Source organism: Neoarius graeffei, chromosome 13, assembly GCF_027579695.1.
Source record: "Neoarius graeffei isolate fNeoGra1 chromosome 13, fNeoGra1.pri, whole genome shotgun sequence".
NCBI lineage: Eukaryota > Metazoa > Chordata > Actinopteri > Siluriformes > Ariidae > Neoarius > Neoarius graeffei.
The window spans coordinates 40,283,544-40,296,234 of NC_083581.1; the positions used below are offsets into that span (position 1 = coordinate 40,283,544).

The 12,691-nt window shown below is 40.9% G+C and overlaps 1 protein-coding gene across 3 annotated transcripts in view; it reads left to right on the top strand.

Annotated features, from left to right (window-relative positions):
- Nucleotides 1–12,691, top strand: part of scube3 (signal peptide, CUB domain, EGF-like 3) — a 233,417-nt gene that overhangs the window by 110,152 nt on the left and 110,574 nt on the right. For all 3 annotated transcript variants that reach the window (XM_060937716.1, XM_060937718.1, XM_060937717.1), the window contains exon 4: nt 8,667–8,801. In XM_060937716.1, coding sequence (XP_060793699.1) covers nt 8,667–8,801 — 135 coding nt within the window. The remainder of the gene's footprint in view (nt 1–8,666; nt 8,802–12,691) is intronic.

Sequence of the window (12,691 nt, forward strand, 5' to 3'; positions counted from 1 at the left end):
CAACGTACAAAGTCAAAGTTCTAACAATAAAAATGGTATAAGTCCAAAAAGCCTGAACAACATCCCAACTTATATACAAGCGATATACAGTACAGGTTGACAGTTCAAAGTTACTTTTGGTCATAATTCATTGTTACACTGCAGTTGTTCAAAACAAAAGGGCTTTGCTGAGTGAAATCCACAAGTGAAGTCCTCTTGTAAAAGTCTCCGTCACTTTTCCTCACCTCCAAGTAGAACTTTGACAATATTTCTGCTATTGCTCTCTTTTCCAGTTTTTCGATGTCCGTTGGTAGGTTTTTCTCTTGTAAAAATGCATGAAGGATATCCAGTGAAGTATTTGTAGCCTTTCGAGTGTTCAGCGTTCTCTTTAAATCTTCCGTTTCTCTTTATCTTTCTCTTTAAATCTTCCGCTTTTAATGAAGCAAACCTCATGGGCATGTTTGTTTACAAACCGTCACAGTCACTCGTGAGTGCGGAAGTTTTACATCTCCGACATGTCTCTTTTCCAGTTTTTTGATGTCCAATTATATGTTTTTCTCTTGTAAATATGCATGAAGAACATATAATGAAGTTTTGGTACTGTAGCCTTTCGGGTGTTCAGCGCGTCTTTAGTTTCAGTTTTCAGTTTATTTATTTCTTGCTTAATCCGAGCACTGAATTAACCCCATCTTCTCTCTCTCCCGGCTGACAAATAAATGATTGTGCGCATGCGCAGCAGCAAAGTTTTGTCATTGGAGCTTCGTGTGTGACATTGTGTTGTCTTGACAACATGCAATATTATAACAATATTCCATGCTCATTCTCCATAAGGGAGAGTGGCGTAATACATGGAGGATAAGCGATATGATAACAATATTGCATGCTATCAATAAACCCACTAGAAGGGAACAGAATACATGTTTTTATTCCATTGAAAAAGTGGCCCGTATGTATAATAATTCTTCTTAAAAGATGATTAGAACTCAAATATACAATTATTTGGCTTACTTTTAGACACTTTTACTAATTTCAAGCTTTACATTTTCTTATTCTATTGGCAGATAATTTTGTTTCATTCTAGAATTGAATGCTTAAAATGAGCAAAATTATCTGACAATGGGGGTGGCGTGGTGGTGTAGTGGTTCGTGTTGTCGCCTCACAGCAAGAAGGTTCTGGGTTTGAGCCCAGTGGCCGACGGGGTCCTTTCTGTGTGGAGTTTGCATGTTCTCCCCGTGTCCGCGTGGGTTTCCTCCGGGTGCTCCGGTTTCCCCCACAGTCCAAAGACATGCAGGTTAGGTTAACTGGTGGCTCTAAATTGACTGTAGGTGTGAATGTGAGTGTGAATGGTTGTTTGTCTCTATGTGTTAACCCTGCAATGACCTGGCGACTTGTCCAAAGTGTACCCCGACTCTCACCTGTAGTTAGCTGGGATAGGCTCCAGCTTGCCCATGACCCTGCACAGGATAAGCAGTTACGGATAATGGATGGATCTAACAATAGAATAAAAAAATTTTAAGCTTGAAACGAGTAAAAGTAAGCAAAGTAATCTTGAGTTATAATCATCTTCTAATAAGAAATATTAGGTAAATTCACCAATATTAAGGATATTTTCTCTTCACAAGATCTCATTTTTTGCAGTGTAACCCAGTCATGGATCTTTCTGGAGCATCTCCAGGATCATTGTGTGTGAAATAGAGATCTCATCTTATCTCATTATCTCTAGCCGCTTTATCCTGTTCTACAGGGTCGCAGGCAAGCTGGAGCCTATCCCAGCTGACTACGGGCGAAAGGCGGGGTACACCCTGGACAAGTCGCCAGATCATCACAGGTAGACCCCGAAGCCGTTTGTTTTCAGGATAATGGCTGGCTGATGAAATTATTGGCTGGCTAGCTGACTCAGCCAAAACCTTAATGGCTGCTGCAGCCACCAAAATGTTTATGGCTACAAATGGCTGATACTGTTTCTTCACGCCTATGGTCTACGTTCAATTGATTATAAGATGCAGTGTACTGGTTACACAGATACATTGGCTATTTCCACAACACAGTTTGGTTAAAAAACTGATTGTACTACAACAAATGGTGTATTTATGATAGCATTTATTGATTATAAGTTATTTATTTATTACATTTATTTATTATAAGTACTTAGATGTATTATTATTATTATCTCTCTCTCTCTCTCTCTCTCTCTCTCACACACACACGGGTCATTTAACGTGAAATCATATTTACCACAGGTCCCCTGGTCTCTTACTTCATTGTAAATATAAATCTAGCAAGATTGTAGTTCAATGCTAATAATAAGCTAATCTGGATTGTTCGAGGAAGGCATCTAGCTATCTACTCTCACTAGCAATGACCAGTGAAGGACTGGCAGCTATCTTACTATGATGAAAGTAGAGTGGTGGAGTACTTTTTTTTTTATCAATCTCGAAGTATGTGAAACAAACAAACAAAAAAAATACCTTTACACTTTCCCTCAGCAGCGGCAAAGAATGCAGCCATCTCATCGATATCGGAGTCGATTGATGCTCTGGGTGGGTTCCCGGGTTCCCCAGTGTATCGTGGTAACGGTGTGAGGGGCGGGAAGCCAGACAGGTAGTCACAACGGCAAGCTTGTGGTGGCTCTCTGTGCTGTGATATCAGTTCTAAATCTCTACAGTGTATGCCTATACGTCTCTATTGTGTTACTACTAGTGTGTACAGTTGATCATGTTTGTGTCACTTTTCTTGTAGCTCATGATGTGGATAAACCCATTATTTGATGTACACAATTCTTAGTGGCTCAGCCAAATTTTATTAGATAGCGGCTCAAATTGGCTTACAAAATTATTGGCTGGCGGCGGCTCAAATTCTAAATGGCGGTTTTAGCGGCGCCTGGCAGCGGCTTCGGGGTCTAATCACAGGGCTGACACACTCACTACGTTTACATGCACATAGAGAGAATCGAATTTCTGCCGTTGCTCGACTGAAATCGAAGTTCAAAATGCCATGTATACACCTTAATTCGGCTGAAATTGAACCGAACTTGATTTCTCGGAATCGAGCTACACGACCTAGTTTATGCGATTTCTGCCGAGCTATTTTGCGCATGTATACCCTATCGAGCTAGTTGTCGAGCTACTTCCGGAAGTGACGAGTGACGAGACCACAAGCGGGAAACACAACAGCCTCGGTCGGCATGACAACGGCATGAATCTTTTCTTTTTGTGGCATTGTTTGCACTGTTAAAATTTAGCTCACTTACTGTATCACCAAATACATCTGTATAGCTGTGAATTGTGTACATAAACAAGTCATTGTATTTGTGTGTGTGTATATATATGTCCAACATCTGAAGAATGTCAAAAACAAAACAACTGAACTTTTTGTGTGTTTATTAAGACATAAGTTAAATTGTAAGCAAAAAAAAAATATTTTTTTGTAAGCAAAAAATGGACTTTAGAAAAATATTATTGTGCAAAATAAGTTTTCTTACAAAACAGTGGTCTGCGCCGGACAGTTTGTAGCCATACAGTCTGTTAGAGCAAGCCTAACAGCTTGAACACGGAACTGCTAGTGTTGCCAGATTGGGGGTTTTAAGTGCATTTTAGCGGATTTGAACATGTTTTGGGCTGGAAAACGTCAGCAGTATCTGGCAACACTATAGCTCTTCTTCATGACGACAACCGGAAGTGTACCAACATGATGGGGCGTGTAGCGCCACGTGTGGCTCAGGTGCACAATGCACCTTGCACAATAGCCCGATTTCACTTGTGCATGTAGGATTGGATTTCTCTGGCACCCCTGCTGGGGCCCTTTGCTCGATTACCAACAGCAGCTCGATTTGGACGTGCATGTAAACGTAGTCACTGACACAGACAACCATTCACACTCACATTCACACCTACGGTCAATTTAGAGTCACCAGTTAACCTAACCTGCATGTCTTTGGACTGTGGGGGAAACCGGAGCACCCGGAGGAAACCCACGCGGACACGGGGAGAACATGCAAACGCCACACAGAAAGGCCCCTGTTGGCCACGGGGCTCGAACCCAGACCTTCTTGCTATGAGGTGACAGCGCTAACCACTACAGCACCGTGCTGCCTGAAATAGAGATAAAGAATTAAAGTAATGATTATGTAATCGGAGAAGGAAAGCAGACATCCGAAGCTTGTGTGTTTCTCAGTCCGGACAAATAGACAGCAAATTAGTTTCAGATGACGGATTATTGAGTACATAACTTGTACATGCTGTCTCTTATTGATGACATGATGTTTCACCGGGGACAGGTTTACAGTGGCAGGCTGCAAGATATTGCTCATGACACACAAGAACATCTGAGATATTATTGTCAGCGTCTTAGTTTTGACCACTGATGATTGTGTGAAGTTATCTCACTGTATTTCGGAGACAGAAAAACAAGTATGTCTGAGCTGCTTATGCTTGAATTGACTGCATGTAGCCGCAGGTAAAGTGAAACATCGCATCATGTACAGATTAACATCCCAAAAAGACACACACACTCTTATTTGTAGTTGCATTAATACATTGGAATATTGGAAATACGTTCATTTCAACATGAAAAATATTCTAACATTTCTGCTCACTGACAAGACAGTTTTTTTCACCATCACTTTGTCCTCTGTTTTTGATATTTGATGTTCTCAGCTGTTCCTCAGCATGCGACTTGATTAGTCAAGAGGTAAAAAAAAGTGCTTGACGTCACTCTGCACTTTTCTGAAAGGTGTAATTATTTACTTGATTTTTTTTCTCCCATATTCTTCACATTTCTCCAGAGGCTCAAGACTTGCATGTGAAAAGCAACCTAGTGCATCTTTACAAACTGCTCCTCATACTGTATTATAGAGCAGCATAATACACTCAGAGGAAAGTGCTGTCTGCCCTCTTCCACATACATGTCCTCACAGATGGCCACAATTGACGAGGGTCCCTGTCACCAGTTGCGCTTTCTTGGCTCCTGGCCACTGATGGCTGTATTCATTGGATTTCGAACTCACAGGCTCCCAAGGATAGAGCAAATGCTTTTCTGTTTGTGCCAGTTGAACTTTTTTTTTTTAACTTTGGAAGCTTCAATTTCTTTGCATTGCACTTTTAACAATGGGCATTGCCACAAAGCAGTTTTATATTTAAATTTTTCCCTAATGGACATTCAAAGACATGCAGTTAGGTTAAGTTAGGTTAACATGGGGTGGCCTTGGGCTGAAGTGCCGTTGAGCAAGGTGACTAACCCCCAACTGCTCCCCGGGCACTGTGGTATGGCTGCCCACTGCTCTGGGTGTGTGTGCGTGTGTTCACTGCTTCAGATGGGTTAAATGCAGAGGATGAATTTCACTGTGTGCTTGGGTATGCATGTGACAAATAAAGTCTTCTTCTTCTTCATGGGCAAGCCAGAGGTGATGGTGGTGAGGAAGAACTCCTTGAGACTACGAGCCATGTCAAGTCAAGTTTATTTTTATAGTGCTTTTAACAATAGACATTGCTGCAAAGCAGCTTTACAGAATTCTAGTGACTTTAAACATAAGCTCATTTTATCCCTCGTCTATCCCTAGTCGATCCCCAGTGAACAAGCCTGTGGCGACAGTGGCAAGGAAAAATTCCCTCAGACGACATGAGAAAGAAACCTCGAGAGGAACCAGACTCAAAAGGGAACCCATCCTCATTTGGGTGATAACAGATAGCGTGATTATAACATTTTTAACAGTTTTAACATGAAGTCTGTTTTGTTCAAGTTATAAACTGTTCATTGATGGAAACTTGAGTGCGAAACTGTTCATGACAACTGCAGTCCTAAAGTTAGCAAGTCAACTGTAATCCTCAGCCATAAAAGCATTACTGTAAGAGTCCAGAGTGTCTTCCAACTGCGACTTTCAACTGTCCATATGGGGCTGTCCTCCACAGGAGCGATGTGATGAGACTCCAGCCAGACGTAGGGCATCAGGATGGATCAGGCAGGTCCGAGGAGCAGAAGAGATCAGCATCTCGATCTCAGGATCGACATGTGACTCAGAGGGACAGACAGAGTGTGTGTGTGTGGGGGGGGTGGGGTGGGGTGGAGGGATCGTTGAGAGGAACCAGACTCTCTTCCCATAAGCTCTCTTTAAAACGTGCATTGGAGGTTGAAAAACATGCCAGGTGTGAAAGAAGGCCTACTTTAATGCAAAACTATATTTGTATTTGATTGGGTTTATAAGTCATGCTTCATTGTGTTGTTATGCCTGAGAATGATCACATTCAGTAAAGCTCATCTCATCTCATTATCTCTAGCCGCTTTATCCTTCTACAGGGTCGCAGGCAAGCTGGAGCCTATCCCAGCTGACTACGGGCGAAAGGCAGGGTACACCCTGGACAAGTCGCCAGGTCATCACAGGGCTGACACATAGACACAGACAACCATTCACACTCACATTCACACCTACGCTCAATTTAGAGTCACCAGTTAACCTAACCTGCATGTCTTTGGACTGTGGGGGAAACCGGAGCACCCGGAGGAAACCCACGCGGACACGGGGAGAACATGCAAACTCCGCACAGAAAGGCCCTCGCCGGCCCCGGGGCTCGAACCCAGGACCTTCTTGCTGTGAGGCGACACCACTACACCACCATGCTGCCCACATTCAGTAAAGCTGTCCAAAATATTTTACATTTAGTTATGAACTTCTAAACCAGAGGTTCTCAAACTTTTCGAGCCAGGTACAAATTTAACTGTAAAATATATTTCACAGACTCCAGTACGGAATAATTTTTTTAAAATAATTCAACAATCAAAATATTCCGCAACATTTATGTGTAAAATTAAATTTTTGGCTGTTTATTTAAGACAATGTATTTGGCTACGTATTTAATTCCTGAACTTTCCACCCATAGAACGCACTTAAACCAATCTGTTTTTGAGTTTTTGAGATTCAGATTAAACAACTGATTCACTTGACCAGTCAAACTGGCTAATAACTGTAACATAAGGAATAAAGAGCTCAATAAGGAAATGTAATAACTTTGATAATGGTGTAACAAAATGTACAAATCGTAGACCCCCTGGATATACTTCACGCTTTGAAAACCAGTTGTAGACTACACAAGTATTCGCAAGCCATTTCGTCATATGATCCCAATACGATATTTCTTCCAGATCCTGACGCTCCAGACAGAAGCCAGAGAGCAATAAAGTGACTGGGTGATGGCCCACTTTAATATTTTCCTTACTGTTTTCTCAGATTCATGTTTAAAGTATTGGAATGATTTCCTTTCTCTGGTGACTCATATATTCACTTTAAATGGGGAGTCAGAGTCAGACTGATGTTGCTGAAATCCCAATAAAAGCGTCTGTCTTCATGCCCTGGCCTCAGCGTTACCAATCTGGAGCAAGTGGCTTCTCCTTGGGAGCATTTTAACATCTGTCAGGGATCGAGCATCATGCCAGGAGCTTACGGGAATGTCTTCAACTTCCTGACTCCTTTAAAGTCAAACTGGAGTCCTCAGGAGGCGTGCAGTAACACCAGGCATGCCAGAGCCACTCCTCTGCAGCAAATCTGACCTTTTACAAGTGCCATTAACTCAACAGGAGTTCTTTTAATGTCAATTTTACTGAGTATTAGCTCGACTATACGCCTGTGTCACGAGATTTACGGCAGTTGAGAGCAGCGTTTACAGGCATGAATTTACATATTAGTGTCAGAAAAGGGTTTATATAGAAGTCCAGAGAGGCCATGAATTATTACTTTTCTTCTTTTCACAATACAGTAAGAATTTATTTCTGGAGATTCACATAGACACACAACTTCACACTCAGAAAAAGGGTACTGATTGTACTTTTGTTGTTGTTCAGGTGGTACGCTCAAAGTCTTTTGTACCTTTAGTATACATCTTTAAGCAAGAAATGTGCATGTAGTGAACCTTTCACACTTCACGGTCCAACATGTACCCGATATCCATGTTTCCAGGTGAAAGCTACAAAAGATAAAAAATACTTTAGCAGCGCTTATCTGAAAAGTTAATACTTTACCTCAGAAAAACACATTTTGTTCAGAAAACATATGCTGTTCTGCTCATTTCATCTAGCAGTTAGCTCCTTGTGGAAGAAACCACCCAGAAACTACGCTAGCTACTGAAATAAGGGCATCGCTCTGAAATACAGGAATTATTTAGCAAGGCTTTCATAATTGTGATGTTTTGGATCCAACAGATTCTGTTCCTTTCATAAAACAATCACAATTGGGCTGGAAGAGGGGGTGGTAATGATCACCATCTGAACATCCATACGTGTACATACTTTCATTCTGAATCAAGATGGAGGGCATGAGCTCCAATTTAAATGATGAAACCTGTCTCTCTCTCTCTCTCTCTCTCTCTCTCTGTCACACTTTCTATTTCTGTTTCTGTCTGTTTGTCTGTCTCCATCCTCTCTGGATCTCTGTCATGCTTTGTCTGTCCGTCATTCCCTCTGTCTGTCTTTCTCTTTCTGTTTCTCTCTTCCGCTCTCTATCTCTGTCTGTCCATTCTTTTCCCTCTGTGTGTGTATCTTTTTCACTCTTTTTCCATCTCTCTGTCTGTCTATCTATCTGTCTGCTCGCTCTTTTTCTGTCTCTGCTCTGTCTCTCACACTCACTTTTTCTGCCTATCTCTTTCTGTCTCTCCATCTTTCTCTCTTTTTATCTGTCTGTCTCTCTCTCTCTCTCTCTCCAGATGTAGACGAGTGTTCGGAGGGTAATGGTGGATGTCAGCAGGTGTGTGTGAACATGATGGGGAGTTATGAGTGCCGCTGTAAAGAGGGATTCTTTCTGTCCGACAACCAGCACACTTGCATCCAGCGACCCAAAGGTGAGTGACCCTGCCCCTAACACCCCGCCCCATTCACAAACACTACGTCCTCACACAGTTAATCAGACACGCTATATATACTTTACTCGAATGCTGCAATTTCTCATGACTTCATGCAGCTACTATGTATCACATGTTTAGTTGCTTCTGTGATAAACTGCGTTTTTGCCTGTTTTTTAATCACGTTAGCGAAAGCATGCAGAGGCCAAGTTTCACCTCCAGAGATCCATTTGGCCCACTGAACCGCCTGTGTTTGCCTTTCATAAGCTCCGTGTTATTCGAGCCTGTCGAATAGCTGGATCATGCGTTTCAAATGCTGAAAGAAGTAAGGCCTTTATCGTGTTTACTTAGCTCTCTTTTTTCCTCCTGTCCTGTTGGACCGAGCTTGATAAATCCCTGCACTAATCTCCCATATTTCATCTTAATGTTGGCTTTATTGCTCCCAAATTAAAACCTCTTGGACGGTGAGGTCAGAATGGCAGTAAATCCACCAACACCACATTGTTGCGCTGCAGTTCCCTCATTCCCAGTTCCCTGGTGGAGGAAGACGGAGCAGAGATCACACTCTTCTGCTCAGCATTATTTCTCTCCCAGAACCAATCTGCAGCACAGGAGAACATCACGGGGACGTCTGGAGCTTTTTTAAATTGAACACTTAAGTTTATGGGCATCCGTACAACAGTATAATGTGATTAGGAATCTGAAATAGAATTGAAAATCACCGTTATATACATGTACAAAAATTACTTAAAATATTCTACATGATATCTACAGAAGGGAATAACTTATTTACAACCCCGATTCCAAAAAAGTTGGGACAAAGTACAAATTGTAAATAAAAACGGAATGCAATGATGTGGAAGTTTCAAAATTCCATATTCTATTCAGAATAGAACATAGATGACATATCAAATGTTTAAACTGTGAAAATGTATCATTTAAAGAGAAAAATTAGGTGATTTTAAATTTCATGACAACAACACATCTCAAAAAAGTTGGGACAAGGCCATGTTTACCACTGTGAGACATCCCCTTTTCTCTTTACAACAGTCTGTAAACGTCTGGGGACTGAGGAGACAAGTTGCTCAAGTTTAGGGATAGGAATGTTAACCCATTCTTGTCTAATGTAGGATTCTAGTTGCTCAACTGTCTTAGGTCTTTTTTGTCGTATCTTCCATTTTATGATGCGCCAAATGTTTTCTATGGGTGAAAGATCTGGACTGCAGGCTGGCCAGTTCAGTACCCGGACCCTTCTTCTACGCAGCCATGATGCTGTAATTGATGCAGTATGTGGTTTGGCATTGTCATGTTGGAAAATGCAAGGTCTTCCCTGAAAGAGACGTCGTCTGGATGGGAGCATATGTTGCTCTAGAACCTGGATATACCTTTCAGCATTGATGGTGTCTTTCCAGATGTGTAAGCTGCCCATGCCACACGCACTAATGCAACCCCATACCATCAGAGATGCAGGCTTCTGAACTGAGCACTGATAACAACTTGGGTTGTCCTTCTCCTCTTTAGTCCGAATGACATGGCGTCCCTGATTTCCATAAAGAACTTCAAATTTTGATTCGTCTGACCACAGAACAGTTTTCCACTTTGCCACAGTCCATTTTAAATGAGCCTTGGCCCAGAGAAGACGTCTGCGCTTCTGGATCGTGTTTAGATATGGCTTCTTCTTTGAACTATAGAGTTTTAGCTGGCAACAGCGGATGGCACGGTGAATTGTGTTCACAGATAATGTTCTCTGGAAATATTCCTGAGCCCATTTTGTGATTTCCAATACAGAAGCATGCCTGTATGTGATGCAGTGCCGTCTAAGGGCCTGAAGATCACGGGCACCCAGTATGGTTTTCCAGCCTTGACCCTTACACACAGAGATTCTTCCAGATTCTCTGAATCTTTTGATGATATTATGCACTGTAGATGACGATATGTTCAAACTCTTTGCAATTTTACACTGTCGAACTCCTTTCTGATATTGCTCCACTATTTGTCGGCGCAGAATTAGGGGGATTGGTGATCCTCTTCCCATCTTTACTTCTGAGAGCCGCTGCCACTCCAAGATGCTCTTTTTATACCCAGTCATGTTAATGACCTATTGCCAATTGACCTAATGAGTTGCAATTTGGTCCTCCAGCTGTTCCTTTTTTGTACCTTTAACTTTTCCAGCCTCTTATTGCCCCTGTCCCAGCTTTTTTGAGATGTGTTGCTGTCATGAAATTTCAAATGAGCCAATATTTGGCATGAAATTTCAAAATGTCTCACTTTCGACATTTGATATGTTGTCTATGTTCTATTGTGAATACAATATCAGTTTTTGAAATTTGTAAATTATTGCATTCCGTTTTTATTTACAATTTGTACTTTGTCCCAACTTTTTTGGAATCGGGGTTGTACACTTGAAATAAATGTTTATGTGACTGTATTATTGTTTTTTTTTTTTATCCCAGTCTTTATTACTCGTGTAGGAATTCTGACTAATCCCTCATGGTCAAAAAGGTTGGGGTTTTGTTGGTTGGTTGGTTGGTTGGTTGGGTTTTTTTTAATTGATACCCGCCCTCAATATTTTCTAATGAAGTAATTGGTTCTATTTCCCAAATTATTTTGGATTTTGGGAATTTCTCACCCACTGTGACAAGTAAGCATTCAAAAATACACAGAAAACAAAATTTTTCTATGCAACGCTCCCCCCCCAAAAAAAAAAAAAAAAATGAATGAATAAATAAATAGTAAATAAAAATAAAAAGTTTGATTACCTGTTGATGAATGACAGTTGCATAAGTGTTTGGAACTCTCTGATAATAACCGACACCCTGGAAGCCCCGCCCCCTCACCCTCATGGAACATTATCTCTCATCTATCAAATTTCTCTCTTGCTATGGATCAATGTAAATAGAGAATGGCTCGGGTTAAATAACGTGAAATAAAATCTATCACTGTGTCTCACATTAGATAAAAAAATGCACTTTTAGACAAAAGAGGAAATAAACAAAAAAATTTGAATAGGCCTACAATGATGTGTCAAATCTAACACTGTACAAATATTTTTTTAATGACAATAATAATAATGAGAAATGGATTAAAAGCATTGCTTGCTCTCCAACACTGGACAGCATAGACGCTAGAGGTGTGACGATTAATTGATCCCCAATCTACTGATCCATTTCAATCTGCAATTCAAAAATCGATTAAAATTTAATGAATCTCAATTCACTGATGATTCACTAACGATACCTAATTTCATCCTGATAATGCTAGATGCTTAACAAATTTCAACAAACGGCATAATTTTGATATTAAAAATCCGATTAGGCATCCGGAGCTGTACGTGGGCGCAGCCATGTTTGTGGTTGCTATAGCAATCTCACGAGATCACGCGTTGCTTTGTGAACAACATGGCGGACGACTCGGAATTCCTGAAGCCACCGGCTTTTAAAAGCCCAGTTTGGCGGCATTTCTTACTGTCTCATGACAGAAAACAAGTGCTGTGTAAGCTGTGTGAGTCTAAGTTTCCTCATCATGACAATAAATTATTGGTGTCTCAGAACTTATTAAATCTCAGTGCCTTCTGTACTCGCTGGACAATGAATGTTGTGTCTCAAGAGGTGATATTCATTTTAACACAAGTGACTGTACTTTTGTGCTTTAAAAGATTGAGACAAAAGTCATGAAGTTTTCATTGCTTTTTTGCTTCTTAGTGTTTTGCAGTTTGAAAATTAAAATGTGCCAAAAATGACTGAACTGTGATACATTCATAGTTGCATTCAAAGTCAATGGAGTGACTGGAGTCTGGATAAAGACTACAAAGGCAACACGACTTGTTTGTTTTTTATTATTTTACATTTCTAGGCTGACAGTTAACAGAATATTGACAATGATTTGCATCA